We start from the raw sequence: 19,119 nt of genomic DNA, 5'->3' as shown, positions 1-19,119 counted from the left end.
GTTCTACAGACAGGCCTGCGTAGGCAGCCACAGCTGCGGCCTTCACAGTCCACCTGTGGCTTCTTTCAATTTTAATAATTGCTGACGATTTTTTCTTCCCCTTCTGCAAGACGCGAAATCTTGCTCAATCTGTGGTGATTTTGTGTATCTGAAGGAAAAAAAAAAAAAGTGAAATCCTGTCATTCTTTCAATTTAATTTTTCAATGAAAAATTCAAATACTGTTGCATATCTTACTAGCTTGGTTTTGGGTTTGTTTTTTTCTTATATAAGAAAAAAATCTGTGGTGATTTAGGAGGGCCAAAGTGGTTTTTCAGACAAACTAATTTTCCAATGCTGATGAGCAATATTAGATATTCAGTAGAGGAAACTGGACATCAGTAGCAGAATTAGAGGTGACTTATGCTTTGTCTAAGTTTCCCAGTTGTGGAGCTAGTAGAAGCAACAAAAAAATCTTGTTGTGTTTTGCTTGGATTCACCTGCTTACTTTGTATCTATGTTGCTGTTTTCTAGAAATGATTTTGGAGACATGTCATCCCCCCGTGATGCAGAGATGGGCAGACCTGGACGGAAGCAAAGCTCTCAGAAAAGGGTTTCTAGTATCCTTTTTCTGTAAAAACTTTTTATCTTCTCTTTAATCATGGCTTGTTGTGTTCACAAGGTGCACCTGTTTTTACCACTGCTGTGATTTTGAGCATGTTGATGTTAATGTGAAATTGTTATCTGATCTGTAAGTTATTCTGCAGTCAAAATTTTGCTTTTGAACTGTCTCATATTTTCCCCTTCTGTTGTCTGTTTTCTGTGTGGTATTATCGTGCATTAAGAAGGGGAAAAGTTCAAAAACAAAACTACGAGTGCAGTATCTAAAATCTAGTAGGGAGGGATATTAATGACTGACTGAAAGTGTGAGTAGGAAGTCTGGATGAGTTTCATTTAGAAAAATACTGCTTTTTCAGCAACATGGTACATTACTTGGCCTTTACAGAAGAACTTAGGGGTAAGCCAAAAGATGTAATAATTTGTCTTTTCACAGAATAGTATTTCTTCCAAATAAGGTTTTCTTTCTCCCCTCCTTTTCCCCCTATTGTAGTCTGAAACCATGTCAAAGCTGTTGTAGTGATGGCTCAGAATGAATTATTCACTTTATTCACAATGGATTATAGACTTCAGGGAAAGTAAAGAGATTGTCAAAATGCTTGTATAGTCAATTCTTGACTGCATTTAGATTGATTATTTTGGTTGTGGGTTAAATATGACTGCAGGGATGTTGCATTGCCAATCTCCTAAACTTGTGCTGTCACATTTGTGTAGGGTGGTGTTTTACTCTTTTTCATGAACTCAGGTTGATGTCAGGCCAGAGAACCATGTGATCCATAGCTGACTCCATCTCTGAGTTTTTGAAAAAGGGAAGTTTTCTTCATTATATCTTAATTTTATGGTTTTATGTTCTTTTGCATGTATCAGAGTATTGTGATTATTCAGCATGTCTTTCCATCCGCAGTAATAGCAGGAGGAGTGCACAGACATAGATTTATATTTTCACAAAATTTTTTCCTCCCACTTACTTACAATAAGAAAAAAAACTCCTATGTAATTTGACAGCTAATATAATGGTGGTTTTCTGGTTACAGTAGCAAAGGAATCCAGTACATTTGCTCATCCTTCTGTTTTGTGCAAGCAGAATAAAACTATTGATATATTCGCCCTGTTTATATTGTCCTTGCTCTTGGACACTGATAAAATATAGGATACTGAAACTTTTACTCAACTACTTCTTAGTAAACTATACCTAGAGCACTGAACCTAGCTGCTGACAGGAAGAAGTGAAGGAGAGCAACAGAGACTTTTTTTGTTAGTCATCAGCACCCTGGAACTGAGAGAGAACTTTTCTTAAAATGCATTCAGACTCAAGATTTTCTTGTTATGGTTTATGTAGCATAAAGCAGCTCCTCATGGGGTAAAAATATTCTCTTTGATCTGAGCAGTTATGGGAAGTGAGGTCTCCGAGATGTGTTGTGATCAGGTTTCTGAACTTTACTTTGCAGTGCCCCTTTTAGTCCTCCAGCTTTTAAGCTTCTGGTGAAACATTCTGTGACGTAACTTGGGCTTATGAATGGGACTTTCTACTTTAGTCTGAAAGACAAGATCTTCATAATATTTGAGCTACAGAAAAATATTTTTCCAAGTATTCACAATTGTTTCAAATAGAGCCAAAAGTGTGTTTTGGAGAGTGTTTCTTAACTTATTAATCAGTTCTTACATCCCTGGATGACACTATTGGAAACATGACGCCGAGAGGACAGTTGATTTCCCGAACTCCTGGTTCACTGCTTCGCCAGCCAGGTACAACTACTTTCTTTAGTATTTAGTTAAATGAGTGATACACTTGGACTTCATAACTGACAGCATTTCATAACAAGCAAGGCATGGATGTTCTGTAGTGGGTCCAGTGGAGGGCTGCAAAGTTGATTGGGGGTTGGAGCATCTGACATATGAGGAGAAGTTGGGAAGATCTGGGATTGTTTAGCCTAGGAAAGAGAAGGCTCAGGGGAATCTTGTCAGTGTATATAAATATGTGATGGGAGGGAGCAAGAAGACAGCCAGGCTCTTCTTGGTGGTGCCCAGTGAAAAAGTCAAGAGTCAATAGGCACAATACAATATACAGGGAATTCTGTTTAAACATAAGAAAAAACTTTAAAGGTAATGAAAGGAAGGTTAGAACTGGTTGCCCAGACAGTCTGTGCAGTCTCCGTCCTTGGAGATAACCAAAATTGACTGGACAAGGTCCTGAACAGCCTTTTCTAGTTGACACTGCTTTTGGCAGGGGTGTTGAAGCAGGTGATCTCCAGAGGTTCTTTCAACTTCAACTACTTGTGATTCTGAAATTAAACACATTTATTAATATGGGATAAAAACAACCCTAGTAGCAGTCAATATATATGTTTGTGTTATATATTTTTGCTATTGTTGAATGTCAGTGGTTTTTTGTTTGGCACAAGGGTATGTCCAGTATCATTTCAGTTTCTCTCAGGTACCATGTTGAAACTCATTCTTGCCTTCCTAGTCAGCAGTCTAGTTTGCTGTGTTTCCTTCTTTTTCGCAGTCTTCTTTTGGTTTCACAGTAGCTTTTAATTCTTCAGGATTGTCTGTTGTGTAGTGTCTCTTCAGGTATTTTTCCATCCTTGTTCTTGTGTCAGGTTAATTCTGTTGCCAGCCTTTCTACCAGGTGTATTTATTGGTTCCACTGGTAAATGTTTTCCCTCTCCACTAGCAGGAGAAGCAATTAGGTGGCGTATCTCATAGAAGGGCTGTGGAACCACACATGGTGGCTCAGTCAGGTTCCCCTTGAAACCTCCCAATCTCAACTCCTGTGTTCTGCATCAGCTGACACATATTAGGAGTGTGTTGGGGGTTATTACCAAAGGGGGACTGGTGCAAGGATAGTTCCAGAGAGACTGATTCTTCATGATTTTTCAAGTTTCCTGGCAAGTTCTGTGTAGCCCCTGCTTTTTTTTTTTGTTTAGTGTAATATCTAGTGTCTTCTGTAAACATACTCTGAAAAGGTCTGTAATCTTCTTAGAGCCTTTCTCCCTAGTTGTGGGTGAAATAAAGAAATATGCCTTTATATAAGGGATTCCTCATTTTCGTCATCATAAGTCAGTGTGTTTTCCATCAAGCTTCAAGAGAACAGTTGCACTTTCTGCTGCTCCACATCCTCCTTTGAGGACTGCTTGGAGATGGGTGCTGTGTTAGTCGTTTCAGGAGAGAAGTGTTGTGTGTTGTACTGTAATGGTCAGAGAGCACTTCAAAATCCAGCAGCTCTTTTTCCCACTTTTATTTTGAGATTAGAACCTGTGTATACCATCTGGACCATTGTCTGTCTTCAGTGCAGATTTTTATTTCAGTTAGTGTGTTGATCTGACAGCTTGCCATGATTTTGTCACTGTCAAGTTTCTGTTTTGTCTATTTTCAGAAGGCTCAACAGTATAGAATTTTAGTAAGAGGTAGTATACAGTTTGCTTCGCAGCAGCTGCCCCCAAATCATGTAGAGAATCGATGCTGAGTGAAAGTGGAGATCACAGATGCAAAATATTCTGATCAAGAAGGTTTAATGTTGAGCAGTTCTGTTCATTTGTATGACTGGTCAGCATAGAGATGTTACTGCACAGCATATACTCTGTAAACCTACCATCTATTTTGTTACAGGCTTCAGAAGGAGACTTTCTGGTTTCTAAATAATGGTTCTTTCTGCAAACTTCCCTAAACACAGCTGACAGTTATCCACATGTATGGCTGTGATTTGTGATAAGCTTTCTTCAAACAGCATTGTGAGTGGACAGGCAGTCCTTACAAAAGGCTTGCTGTTTGATGCTCCTGCATTGTTTAATCCAACGACTTTGGCACTTCTTCATCACAACTCTGCATTTCTCCTTGGCATCGTGGCTTTCTTTTGTTTTACCTCTGCCACTGCATTGTACAGAATCTCGTGAGTCACAAGTGTGGTCTGCTACATAGGCTGGAGCTACTTCTCTTTCAAACTGTCTGAAGATTCTTCAACAAACAAAGCATTGCCATTTTCACTCCTGTTTCTGTTGTACGGTCCCATTCCTACAGTGAAGCATTTAAAGTGTTCTTATGAAGTGCATCCATTATCTCCTCTCCTGAGGACAACGTTTTTTGCTTCCTTTGAAGTCAGTTGCTCATAATTGTGGATTCAGGGGTATTAGAAACTGTATGTGAGGATTAATCAACATAGTTCTTTTTTGTCACCCTGTAAATTCCTAACTTTTAACTGCGTTGTATCATATGGGTAGGGGGTGTTAGAACAGTTATTTTCTGGTACCATGGAGGAGAGGAAAAGGATGACCCAGTAACAATTTAAATGCTTTGATCTGCAACTTCAGTCAGACTGTTAATGTTAGTAGCCACAGTTCTAGTTATACAGATTGAAAATTGATTTGTCTGTTTGATCTTCAGTATGCCTGGGCTTTCACGTCTCAAGAGTTTAGGGAAAATTTATTTGTGGTGATTCAAGATATGTGCTACTGCAAGGACATAAACCTTGGGACAGGAACTTTTAGTTCTTTAGCTTTCTCAATCTGTGTGAAACTGATGTATGGAAAACTAAATCTGCCAATTAATATGAAGACTTCTAGGGTCCCTGTACTTGTTTGCAATGACTTTGCCCCCTTATAATTTGAGGGTGTCAAGAGATCTGATGAGATACACTCTTCAGGTCTAGGGACATGCCAAGAAAGTTCTATTTACGTCAGGCACTGGAAAAAAAAAAAATATTTAATTGCCGTAGGCATTTGATCTTCTGCTGCCAAAATGGATGAAGTCTGATGGAGACCTGGAGTGTGCTCTTTATTTTGTGGTTGTATATGCTGTTGTGGGCATCTTTGATGCTTCTGATTCCAGGAGTCCTCAAACCCAGAAGGAAACATTAATGATCTCAGTGCTGACCGAAGCTGTCTTATTATCAAGAACTGCTGTTGAGGATTGTACAAGCACCTCTGTCTCCAAATTTGCTAACAAAATGTTGGGAATATGTGTCCTTCCCTCCACCACCACTGACACAGCTCCTGATTTGCCTGGCGCTTTCTTGATGCAACCAATGTTTTCAAATGGCTTCCCAGGCTGTTTGTGATTGATAAGGGGACCAAAACAGCTACTGTCTCGATGCAAATTCTGTGGTCTTTGGGCTGTATGAAGGTCTGTTGTGGTGGAGCTCCCTGTTGTCATAGGCTGTGGCATTTATAATCTTGCAAAGGAACATCTCTGTTTTTAACAGGGGTCGGATATTCCTGGGAACACTAGCCACTGCACTGATGTGCAGGAGTATATGGAGCAGATGCAGTGCAGTGGTTGCCTTTTGCTGTAAGGGTTTGGAGACCAATTTCCAAGAAAGAGTTTATTGCTATTTATGCTCATCATGTGTGTTTACCAGTGAACTCTAGTAACTGAAGGTGTGTCACATATTTGCTGCATATATACATTTGCGTTCAACCTGGCTTCAGATTTCTATCTGGAATGCTGCTGGACTTGAGGAGGGACTGAAATGATAGCATATAGGCTTTGTGTTTATGTTTATACATGCCCTACTTGAAAAACTAGGGCTTGAGTGTGCTTCAGACACGTTTAACAGGGTGTCTGTATAACTCTAGTGTAACTAGATGTGTAGATCATTAAATTTCATTATTGGTAATTAACCTTTTTTCTAAGCATTGTTGGGCCCAAGACTTGTTTTTATTTTATAATTGGCACTCGTGGATTTGGTACAAGCCTTCTGATGGAGGGAAAATGAGGATGGACAGGAGCAAGTTACTTCTTCATCAGGCTGATTTGTCTGTTTCTTCTGTGACAGGGCAGAATTTCATAAATACTTCAATCTCAGTTATAAGATTTCATTTGGAGCTCCTTGATAGAGTGTAGTTGCCTGAAATACTTTCTCTTTTTAGAAAATGCTCTCTCTTTTTCAGTTACTGCACTAACTCGAAGCTTCATGAAGCCATCAGATATGTCTGCCATCCTGGGAACAGGAGGAAAATCTCCTCTGATTCTACCAACTCCTGGACTTCTTAGCAATCTGTCAATGGTAAGATGGTTAGAACACCTTTCTCTTTTGTTCCTGTGAAACTTAGTAGAAACTACAAGTTTTCAGTGTTTCCGTGTTGTTTGTACCAGTGACAAACTAGGTGGTGCAAGTTTGCTCATACTACTGTTGGCTGCTTGCTGCTAGTATTATTTATTGCTGTAATGTTCTTTGAGACAATGCAGTGAGGAATAATAGAGGGTTTTAAGGACTTGCTAAATACACCGTGTGTGTTAAACTATAACATCAGCTTGTGACTACAAAAATCCTGATTTTGATTGTTTACAAATTCTTCAAAGTCAGCTGTTCTATATCATAAGTTAAACCTCCAGAATTTTTCTTATTTTAGCACTCTCCAGTATTAGGTTTCACTTAGATGTTAAAGTTTGGACTTCTAAGGAACAAGCTCTTCTGATGACTTTTCAGATTACGTTAATTATCTTCTACTGTAATGTCTTTGAAAAAACAGTGATGAGAAAAGTTATCAGTAGGGATGTCTGAAGTATTTTATCTTTAAATTTAAATTAACTCAAAACAAGTTAAAATGTGTTTCTGTATGTGCATTTTAATTCATTCTCCCTTCTAGTTTCTGTAGTTTGATACAGCCCATTTGTTTCCTTAAGTTACTGAGTTTTGGGGCCTGATTGATCAATACGTATCCAGCTCTTAGCAGTGACACTTTTCATCTTGATTCAGAGCCTCTTATTCTTCTGTAACTAGTGTTCTGTAAGTGGAGTACATTTCAGGTTAGCGTTTAGTGTTCTGACTTGAATCCGGTTTAGATCAGCAGGGGGAAATTTGGGGTTAGACAAAGGTTTTCACAGGAGGGTGATGGAAAAAGGACTTAAAATTATGTCTTGTGGAAATTTACTTGCTGTTAGATAAGAACACTCATCAGCCCTTTTTGTATTTCCCACAGAGACCTCATATGATTTTACTGGAACTGAGTTTCTTGTTATTTTCACTTTGCAGTCAGAATGCTGTAGCATTCTGTTCTGGTTGGCTAGAGGGCAATAATGGCAGAGAGAGGTCAGGCCAGAAGGAATACTGTGGGTAGAAACTGGGACATAAAAGGAAGAATAACAGGTGTATGTCCACAGTTTTTGGATATGCTTAAGAGACTACTACAGCAATGTAATCTGGTTCCCTCTTTGTACTCGTTTGGGTGGGACCATTTTAAGAGTCAAGAAAAAGAACTGACTAGTGGCACACCTTCGGGTCTTTGTATAGCATTAATTATTGCTGAAAAAGCAATTGCTGTCATGAAAACATCTATAGGAAGCTGTCTTGTCAGTGCAGTATATATACAGTCTCTCTTCTGTTTTGGCCATTTTGTGGCTGTGATGTCCAATATGCTATCAGATATCTCCCCTGAAGTACCCCCCACAAAGTATAGGTATGTCTTTATTTGCCCCTTTTAATATTCTGATACTTGCTATTATTTTAAACATATATTGCTTCATTTGATCCAGTGGTTTTAAGCAATTCACCAAGAAGGTTGAAATGGTTCTGATTCAAATTTTAACTATTTTGCTTAACTTTTTACAGCTGCTTTACAACCTAGTCAGGGTTAGTCTCTTTTTACTTTGAATGACAAACATTTAGCATAATAGAATATGAAGGTTTAGAGTGATTTATTTGTTTTAAGGTAAAAAGTAATACATGGTGTTTTAAAGTAGACTGTTTTACTAGATTAGTTTCTCCTTTAGTTATTTCATGGGGAAAAAAAAAAAAATGAGAATTTCCTTTTTCCAGATGAAAATTTATCTTTTCAGAGCTGTTTGTTAAAGGCATAGTTGCACCTAATCTAACGGCATTTATTTCACTATTAGTTTTTTAGGATTATTTTGTTTATACCATTCATATAGAAGAAAAAAACTTGGAGCTACTCTTGTAGTAATCTGAGATTGCTATTCATTTTCCTTATGTTCTTGTTATGCTTCTAGTTGGATGATAGTAGCTGGACAATGGCGCTCTCACCTCAGCAGACAGGAATGTTTGTAAATCTGGACATGTCCAACATGACAGAAGATGTCACTGTGAGCGCTGTACTGTTGCGTGAGGATGATCCTGGGGAAGCTGGTAAGACAATCTGAAGTTTTCATAGTAGTTGACCACACGTTTTATTTGTGGGATGTAAATATATACAGGTTGTTTTCTGTATTACTCTGCTAATATTTTTTTTGTCAAAAACAGTCTCATTTAAAAAGTTCAGGAAGTTAATTTCTTCCAGTTACTGAGGTTTTGAAAGTTTGTGTTTTCTGTAGGAGCTGATGGCACAAATGAGATGCTCTGGTGATGTAAAACACAAAGTTGATTAGTTTTGTGAAGATATGCAAATGAGTTTGTTGTTAGAACTTTCACAGATGACAGATTTACAGCAAAAGTTTTAGAATTATTTGACTTACAGCTTCTGTGTATCTTACTGTCTTAGCTGATAAATTCTTCTGACTTCATGGGATATCAGTAGTTCATACCATCATTGTCCTCATTTAGTTATGAAAGATGAGATGCCTTGTCATCAGAATGATTTATTTATTATTTATTTACTCTGTTGGGGTGTTTCTTACCAAGTTGTGTCTGCTTAATATGGCTGTTTCTTTTTAAATCTGTTCTAGCTACTATGAGCATGTACTCAGATTTTCTGCATTGCTTCCTGAAGCATACATCAACTACCATTTTCGATCTTGTGGATGAGTATGAAAGTATTTGTAGCAGTCAGGCAAGTAGTTTGCTTGTTTTTTTATTTAGTTTATTTTATAGTCCCTTCCCAAAGGAGTATTGCTATTTTTCTTTAAGCTGAGAAGTCACAGTGTTTAACATAGATATTTTAAATCTTCCAGCTGGTTACAGTCTTATGAGTCACTGAACACTAGCATTGAATAGCATCACTCTTTCTTGATGCGCTACTCTGGCGCAGGAATACCCATTGTGTAGCTTGCTAAATACTGAAAATGTCATCTGGCTGCCATTACTACAAGCATTAAGTGACAATAAACATGAGCAGATGTACAGATATTTTTTTTTGTTGTTAATGATAATAAACTGGATTGAAATGTACTAATTTCTCTCAGGTATAAATAAATTAATTGTATTATACTTTAAGAGTTTTCTGCCACATTACTAACAAGCTGGCAGTAGAGGGCTCAACGTTAGCTTTAAGATGTCTCTGCTTTTAGACACAGTTTTTTATGATTATCTGTTGACTGACAGTTCAGGATTAGCTGGGATTGACAGTTTGAAAGGAAGAAATTATGATGCTTCTATCAATAAGTGTTGATCACAAATGAGAGAGGTGGGCAGATAATTTTTAAAGAGACTTCATACCTGTGTCTATGTTAAGAAAATACATTCCTGGTAGAACATTGCTAGCCCTGTTTTGTGCGAATTTGTAGTTGGGGCTCGGTTGGAGAATGCTGAGATGTTTAATGAGGCATGTACTACAGTTGTGTTCCCAAGTGGGAAGCAGACAAGAGAAGGAAAATAAATTTGATTGTTTTGTGAGATGGTGGAACTTCCAAGCTGAAATGGAAAATAAAGTCTCTTGTTTGACAATATGGATACCATCTACAAGATCATGGAATATCGAGTGATTGTTTTAAGCCCTGTGGAACTGAGTGGAGTTGACTGTATGTTGCCAAGAACCTACAAAAGTAGAGTGAAGGATGCTGCTCCAAGGATTGGCTTGGATGTAGCTGATGGGGCTTGGGGTGAGAGTGGATCAACAGTCCCAAGCTCTCATGCTGCTTCTCAGCTGTACTGTGAGAGCAGTTCAGTGGCTCCTAGCATCCGTGAACTCTTCATGTTTTCTGGGAGGTAATGGAAAGGAACAGAAGATCATGCTCCTCTCTTGCAATTGTGATGGTACACCTCATTCTTTTCTCCAAATCTGTTGTTCACCTTGCACTTGAGAACAGATCAATATATTGATGCCTAACAAATTGGGTACTCCTAAAATGTAGGAGTTTGAGGCAAGCTCGGTAGTAGGAGCTCTGGAATCAGCTACTGATGAAGACGACTGTTGTCTTAAGTTTTCAACATAATAAATAAAGGAAAAGATAACAGAATTTCTTTTTGGTGATACTGTAAATTATGTGGTAGCCATTTGGGTTTCTTCATTTAACAGAGCTAGAAAGGGAAGGGTACCATTCAGGCAGTGATAAATGCATAAATGCTGTCACAAATACCACTAGGGCTTACTTTTTTTCCAGATACATCAATATCAAAGTTGAGGATTTTGGTGGATTGTTTTTTGTTGTTTTTGGTTTCGGTGGTTGCATTCTCTCCCTCCCAGCCTTTTGGTGCTTTTACATTGATCAGCATAAACTGTTTTTATCCTGAGTTTGTACAGTGTGTTGGAAAACAAAGCTACTCTCTTGGTTTCTGGCCTCTAGGCTGTGTTAAGACTACTTTTATTAATAATTAAGAGAATTAATGGTGTAGAGTATCATCTACCTGTTTTGAAGAGATGGTAATCAAACTTGGTTGTTTGAAAGCATTGAGGATGATGAGAAGATTGCTGTAATGGCTTAGGAAAAAAATGGAATGATGGGTAATATTAACTGTATAAATTTATTTACCTCAGGTGAATATACTAGGGAAAATAGTTTATCGGGCAACTCCTGGACAGCAAAAGTTTTCAAAAACTGCCAGTGTCTTGTGGCTTCTCAAGCAGGAGATGGTAACTTGGAGACTGTTGTCCTCGCTTTATAGGTAATTCTTTGAAAAGCACATTATGTTCTTGCACTGAGCTGACTTTCTTGGCTATATATTTTTTTATGAGTTTAGAAATATGGAGTGAAGTAATTAAGTACCTGTTAATAATCTGCTTATGGAACTAGGTGCTGATATGTATGTCTATTTATTATCAGTTTACAGAAATGAAAGTTTTAAATGGGTCTATTATTACCTTTGCAATTTCTAGTATTTTTTTTAACAGAACATTTTTGTAAAGGCATTTTTAAGCACTTTCATTACACATTCTGCTGAATTTTTTCAGCTTTATTTTAATCATTAACATTTTGCACTTTTATTTCTAGAGACAGAATACAGTCTGCACTGGAAGATGAAACTACATTTGATATCACAGTAAGCTTGAACTTCTGGGGGCTTTTTTAAAGTGATGTAAGCTAAATAAGCTAAATACAAGCTAAATGTTTGTATTTTATTTTTATAATCTCAATATTGAAGCCACTCAGAAATCACAGTTGAAAGAATGTTAACAAAACATGAGACTAATTTGATTTTTATCAAGACAAATATGGAATTATTTCATATATAGTGAAAACTGAATTTAAGAATTCAGTTCTAAAGAGAAAATACTAGTGTGAAAAATACTATAAATTATACTTTATGTTTAATTCCTTAAGTATTCCACATACACTTGGAAAATCCACTAGAAATAACTATGCCTTTTTAGAAGTTGCATCAGTAGCTGTAATGTTCTCATAGGTCAGAGATAACTTTGCTTTGCCTAGAAGAACAACATGTGGTCTCAAGTTGTCTAGGCTTTGCAATCCTGATTCCACTTTATCTCAAGAGAAATCCAAATTTTTCAGCATTCCTATTTCAGCTGTAGTCTTCTTGTCTATGTCAATGCAGTGCTTCCAGCCTTTGCTGCCAAAATATGCTTAGGAAGACAAAACAATAAGTAAAATGACTCTGACTTTATAAAATTTATGATCACAATTGCTTTTTTCTCGGTCATAAAATAGCTTCTTCTAGGATTCCCACTGCTAGGTTGTCACTGTTAAATTAAACACTGTTGTGCCTAAAAACTGTCTCCTCCTATCTGTTCGGGTTTTTTTGTTTTTGTTTTTTTTTAGGAAAATGCATCTTCTGTTCCCCTTTTGTTGCAAGTCTAATGAAAGCTAAATTAATGCAGGAGAGCAGATAGAAGGATCAGGATTCTGGGGTTGGGTTTTTTGGGTTTTGTTATGGGTTTTTTTTCACTTTTTCATGTTAAATGTGCATATGGACTTGGAAAATGTCTTTTTTTATGTATACAGTAATAAATGGGATTTGGGATGAGTGCAGTCGGTAGAATCAGTGGATCTTCTGTGTAGAATCTTTCTGTGATCATACATTTGTGAATTGTGTTCTGAATCTCATTTTCATGATTTCTAATGTAACTGGATGTAAAAAATCATCCAAATAAAACAAATGTATACTGTTATCTATGTTTAAAAAAGGGGTAGGGGAGAGGTAGCGTATTAAACTTGTAGAAAGTTTATGAGTTAGTGTGTGTCCAGTTCTGTATTTGTGGTTTTGTGGCAAGTTTTCCATGAAATAATAATCAGCTTTTTCTTAAATAGGTTTTAACTGCTAGTGAAAAAACGAATGTAGACAACTTGTTTCAGAAAGATTCACTTGTTCGACAAAGCCAGGTATGATGGAAAGTTTTTAAGATGAGAATGGAAATAGATCAGTAGACACTGAAATGTTTATAACACTAATGCTCTATGCACTTTAAGGTGTTTCTAATATTCTTTTATATTAGTTGAAGTGTGTTATTCTTTGTATGCATAAAATTAATGCTTTTAATTTCTAAAGATCAGAAATGTTTTTCAGGCTAGCTTGGAGAGGATGGAAGGCTGAGAGCTATTCCCATTTGGAGCATCTGTTACTGTTGATGGTGATTAATGAACTGTTAAGTAGCACTGTAGTAACTGCAGCATCTAGTGAGACATAGAGATCAAGTGCTTAAACAACCTTCATATTGGATGCTTCAAATGAAAGTGGAATAGCCTTCAGGATGTGTGTACGCCTTTGGTTACCATGTAGATAACAAGTAGATCCAGAAATGAGAGGAAGACAGTTAACATACTGTAACATGTTTGTTTTAAAAATGCAATTTAATTTTATTCCAGCTGGTGGTAGATTGGCTAGAGAGCATTGCCAAGGACGATATTGGGGACTTCTCTGATAATATTGAGTTTTATGCAAAATCTGTATATTGGTGAGTTCAGACTTTCTTTGACTGTGTACATGCTTCCATCAAGTGTAAGGTTCACAGGCACGGACACAGAATCACTCTTTTAAAAAAGTGGATTTTTAAAAGTTGTTCAGTTCACTTTTCTTTAAATTCTTAGATGTAAGAATTGAGATTTCCTACCCATCCACTGAAGTATATCTTCTCAAAAGTCAGTTACTGCTTTTGGGAGGCAAGGGTGGAAGGAAGACCATCTAAGCGACTTAATTTAATCTTAACCAGGATACAGATTTGATTTTTCATAGTAAGGAACAATAAGAGATTGTCACCTGCTGCTCAGCCTGTTATTTACACTGGATAAAAACATTTTTATTCTGTGTTTCTCAGGTGGTCACTTCTTTGTCTGGCTTTAATTTTTGCCTAATTTCTTGGTTTCACTTTGTGTCATTGACCCTTCACCGGAAGCTGTTACTGTCATCTTTATTATCAATGATGGGTTTTACAGCTGAAAATCCAAAAGACTACCTTTCATGGTAGATGCCTAGAATAAACCTGCTTTTAATGGCCAGTGAATACAGGCTTTTGGAATTATGTGTTCACCCTAAATTGAATTCCTGTCCTCAACTGACTTTATAGTGAATGGTAATGGGAAATTTTCATCATGCAGAAATCAATACATAGTTGAATACATCAATGATTGAAATGATGGATGCTTTTGAAATAAATCAGACATGTGAATTGGTTCTGATCTTGTACTCCTTGTGAAATGTTGCATTTTCACAACAGTAATATAGTTCATTGATAAACCAACCAAACCAGGTGTGTGTCTTTTATAACCATAATCCATGTAACAAAAACTGTTTTGCAATATTTGTGTCTTATTAAAAGTTGCTTGCTAAAAAAATTTTCCTGAAAAAATTCACTTTTTTCAGGGAGAACACACTACATATCCTGAAACAGCGACAGTTAAATACATACATTGGGAGTTCTCGAGCTCTGGTAACAGAGTTGGTAAGTTTTATTTAAAAATAAGGTTTGGTTTCAGAATAGATTAGACCATATATGCTATTTTCACAGCCTTCCACCAATTTTTAGATAGATGTGTTATCCATAAGTAGTTGTGCTATCTAAAACAGATATTGTGAGGCAGGGGGCACCTCCAGAGTTCCTTCTGGGATATATGGACTTCTGTTTTCTTCCAGCATTCACTTCCATACACCCACCCCACCCCTCATCACAAGTACCTGCGGTCTTTTTGGTGAAGTAAATGGTTTTATTAGTACTTTTAATGTCTGAAACAAACTCATGTTCCTAACCAGAAAAGCTTATAAAACCGTTTGGAAGCGCTTGCAGACAAAGGCGTGCTATCTTTTATACAGTAACTAGTACAATGAAACCAAGTTCTGATGGGATTCCTTGAGAGCTACTGTAGGAAGAGCTAATAGGAGGGATGTCAGGGAAAGAAAGGACTCTCCAGTATAAGGAGGTAATGAACTGTCTCAGTGACAGAAAAGCAGTCATAGCAGACTAATTCAGTTCAAGAGTGATCTGAGGTATTTATTGGCTTGAGAAAATCTGTTTGGATTAAATAGAAGCAAGTACAACTGTTGTGAAAAGCCTTCTCAGTTAGAAGGTGGAAGAGGGGACAGTCTGGTAGCTAAAGAGGCAGAAGGGGAGAGGCTGTTTGAAGGTGAGAAGAGCTGCAAGATGAGAAGTTTGGGACAAAAACCAAGGTGGTGGAGTAAATAAAGAAATTGCCATGGCTTTTTCTGATAGAAACATGACAAAAGAGGAATAAAGGAAATGTGAGAGAAAAGACAGGGAAGTATCATGCTAGATTTTATATGGGTTGTACAGATTGTTCCAACGTAAAAAAGTGACTCCAAATCATAAAACGGGGCAGGAAATCATCAGGAGAGGCATGTAGGTGTTGTGTGGATAGATGGTGACTTTTCCTTGCAGGATCCAGATGCTCCTATAAGACAGAAACTGCCACTTGATGATTTGGACCGAGAAGATGATGCGAGGTTATTGAAGTATCTCTTCACTCTTATCAGAGCTGGAATGACAGACGAGGTAAGCTGCAGAAAGTTATAGTATCTTCGTAGTTAACTAGTGTAACTTACACAACTTATTTTAAATCTTACTATTAAAGCTAATGAAAAGCTGTGCACTAAAATGTCTGTTTAAATTTGGTTTGTAGTGATTTAATTTTTATTTTATTATCAATACTGACAGTGATGAACTGCTAAATTAGTATTTTAATAACATCTTGCATTTAGTTAAGTAATTTTGGATGTAGAACAGATGTTATGGAAAAAATGTACCTTTGGTTTTTTGTTTGTTTGACAATATTTTTTTACTATAGTTGCTTGATACTAAATACTGCCACACAAATGTACAGAATGTTACAAAGAACTTCCTAACTGCATCTCTAATAATCAGTGGATTAAACAGGCTTCCTTCTAGATATATTAGAGTAGAATACACTTGCAATTTTAACTAGACAGGTTTAATGTATGCTTTTTTTAGGAATCAAATTAAGCAAACTTTACTTGGTCTGCTTCTGTAACATTCCCTTGGGTATATGATCTGAGTGGAGTTGAGGGAGAGAGTCAGGCCTGTTTTTATCATGTTGTTGTACAAACAGTTGCAATGGCACATTTGGAGATGTGCCCCAGGACTGGGGACCGCTGTACAAGCTCTGTAGGCTAATACTGCGATCAGAAGAAATGTAGTTATTTACAGTGGTTACTCCTACTAGTTAAAACAACCTCCCCCTCTCTCTCCCTCCCTCTCCCTCTCCCTCCCTCCCTCCCTCTTTATTGTTTGTCAGGGTCTTCAGCAGTGAAAACTCTGATAGACTTTAACTGAGTATTCTAGAAAATCACATTTTTATTCTCCGTTAACGCTCTTGCAAAATTATGCTTCTTCCTCCACCTTAGAGAATATATTATGTGTATACTTTGCATTAATCCTCAGCTGAATAACATCCAGGCAGTTTCAGTCCTAGAGCTGTTCTGAATAATGATTCCCGAAATTGAAGTGGCTTTCATGACTTAATCATGTAAATACTTGTGTTCTGGTGTTGTCTAAAGGCCTCAGCTGGAAACTGATACCAGGCATATATACCATATATAATGACATTTGAATAATTAGGGGAATAAAAGGGACTTGAGATTCTTGTGCCCAAGACCTTAGACTTAGGACTATGATTCCTTGCTAGTATTCTGTTCTAATATGATGTACATCTATTAATTTTCTGATAGTGTGGTCACAAGAGCATATAGCTGCAGGGCAAGCATAAATATGAGTATAAATTTGCAGCATCAGTTGTTCTGCAGTCACTTCTATCATGTTCCTACTGATAAGCATAAATTGGATTATTCACTACTGAAAGAGTAAGTTAAAGTACTTTTGAGTTTACCCTGAACTAAGAATGAACCTCTGTTCATTTGCTGTACAATAGGTAATACACAGCAGGTAAGCTAGAACATCTTGCTTGTCTATTCTTTAAATTTACTGTTTGTCGCTATTCCCAAAATGGGTGAATGTCTGCAAGCCTTCCAGTGTGAGAACAGGATTTGGCTAAACAAGCTAAGACTGCATATTGCAATTTCTCTCACTGTTCATGCTGTTTTGTCAGTGCTGGAACAGTACCAGTCAGACTAACTAGATAATCTTCAGCTGACTTTTTTCAGCTGACTTTTGTCAGGGTGTAGGATTGGAAGAATTGTAGGCAAGCTTTTTTTGTACAGTTTCTGTTCTACTTTCCATGCTGTTCAAAATAGCTTTGAATTAAACCTGTGTGTGCCAGTGGATAGATTATTGGATATCATTATGGGAAAGGTGGGGTTGCTGTTTTTAGAAGTGCATGGGGGGGTTGGAAGGCCAAATCAACTGTGTGAAGAAACGGATTATACATCTAAGCAACAAGACACCACCTTAAACTAAACTTACCAGAAGGATGCATAACAGCTGTTTAAGCTAGCAGCTATAAATACTGGCTGAACAACAAAAATGTTCAGTGAAAAAAAAATGTTTTATTTACTTTGAGACCTTTCAGTTGTTTTGAGTTTAGGATTCTTTGTGTTTATTTTTTGCCTAGTAGAATCTCTACACAAATTCATGATTTTAATGTTCATATTTTTAAAGGAGGAGGAGGTGGTTTTCCTACATTGAAGTCTGTTGCTGAGAAAATCCATTATTTTTCAGGCACAGCGCTTATGCAAACGGTGTGGTCAGGCCTGGAGAGCTGCAACTTTGGAAGGATGGAAATTGTATCATGATCCTAACATAAATGGAGGTACCTGCTTCAAAGTGCATTTGAGACAGATGTAAAAATAGGGCAGGGGGCTTTCTCTTAATATCTGCCTGTAACAAAGAGAAATAGCTCTTTCTTTTCACCTCAAGAGCCTTTTATGTATCTAAAATATTTTACCATGTCTGTTGAACGTGTAAACACTAATGAAAATATTTTAGTTGAAGGTACGAGTTCACTGAATCCACTTAACATGCTAAAGTCACCTTCTTTTTGAAAATCAGGCGTGATGACTAGGAAATAGATGTCTCAGATTTCCAGACAGGTCTTTCAACACCTCTGTATAATCTCTCAGTCTGTGTTTTCTTGACATCTGACTTTTACCACCTAGCAAACATTTTGTTGCTTACAGACTCAAAAGTTGGACTATATATCCATCTTCAGAAAGGTATAGTAGGAACAGAGTTCAACATATGTAAATGCAGGAAAAGGAGATGCTTTTAAAATATTTGAAAATTGTTAAATTACCTTTTTCCCTGTTTCTGGGGTTCCTTGCACACAGTCCTATTTATAACAGTGCCTTGCTTCTCTTTATGCTCAGGACATTGCAGGATTTCACAAAAATTTAAAAACATGTCTGAGTGTTGTACATAGCTAGGTCTGGAAGGCATAATGCTTTCTACTTTTAAAATCCTGATAGCCTATTACTTCTATCTGCATGCTTCACCAGTGTCCTAGCCTTGTTTTGATTATACCTACCTAGCCTGCTGTTACGTGGGGTTTAATTCCATGATGCATGCCCTCATGCAGATGAATGCAGAATAGAAGCGCTGAAGCAGTGACATTTTTTAGAAGTTTTATTCCTTAAGATACAAAAATTCCTTTTCTTAACTTTGTGTTTTCCAAATGTAAACATACGGTCAAAAACATTTTCTTCAAAGCTAGACAGCAGCTAAGCTTTCAAAATACTGTAACTTTAAGATGTGCATTTACCAAACTTCCCAGAAAAGCCACCTTACAGTCCAGCCAGAAGCATCAAAATGCTTTGGGAAGAGTTGCAAAGGGATTGAAATTGGGTTAGTAACGGAAAATAGGCTTTACCTTGTTACTGGTTTCTCTTTTTTAATAGCACCTTTTTCTCTTTTTTCTCCCTTTTTTTTTTTTAATGCATGTAGGAAAAGAGCTGGAGCCTGTTCAAGGGAATCCATACAGGTGCATTTGGAAAATAAGTTGTTGGCGTATGGCTGAAGAGGTAAGCTAATGTTGATTTGCTTGATAGTAATATATAAATTTGAGCTTTTCTGAACTCTGTAAAATGATTTTAAGTAAACCTA

The 19,119-nt window shown here is 37.1% G+C and overlaps 1 protein-coding gene across 1 annotated transcript in view; it reads left to right on the top strand.

Moving 5' to 3' along the window:
- The window catches only part of NUP107 (nucleoporin 107), a 30,308-nt gene that overhangs the window by 364 nt on the left and 10,825 nt on the right, over window positions 1-19,119 (top strand). The window contains exons 2-14 of the mRNA XM_074902895.1: window positions 512-597; window positions 2,252-2,341; window positions 6,481-6,596; window positions 8,540-8,675; window positions 9,212-9,315; window positions 11,179-11,306; window positions 11,633-11,681; window positions 12,908-12,979; window positions 13,463-13,551; window positions 14,457-14,535; window positions 15,487-15,600; window positions 17,740-17,830; window positions 18,961-19,037. Coding sequence (XP_074758996.1) covers window positions 512-597; window positions 2,252-2,341; window positions 6,481-6,596; window positions 8,540-8,675; window positions 9,212-9,315; window positions 11,179-11,306; window positions 11,633-11,681; window positions 12,908-12,979; window positions 13,463-13,551; window positions 14,457-14,535; window positions 15,487-15,600; window positions 17,740-17,830; window positions 18,961-19,037 — 1,231 coding nt within the window. The remainder of the gene's footprint in view (window positions 1-511; window positions 598-2,251; window positions 2,342-6,480; window positions 6,597-8,539; window positions 8,676-9,211; window positions 9,316-11,178; window positions 11,307-11,632; window positions 11,682-12,907; window positions 12,980-13,462; window positions 13,552-14,456; window positions 14,536-15,486; window positions 15,601-17,739; window positions 17,831-18,960; window positions 19,038-19,119) is intronic.

The sequence above is a fragment of the Athene noctua genome, chromosome 3, assembly GCF_965140245.1.
Source record: "Athene noctua chromosome 3, bAthNoc1.hap1.1, whole genome shotgun sequence".
In the NCBI taxonomy this organism is placed as follows: domain Eukaryota; kingdom Metazoa; phylum Chordata; class Aves; order Strigiformes; family Strigidae; genus Athene; species Athene noctua.
This window is presented reverse-complemented; position numbering and strand designations above follow the sequence as displayed.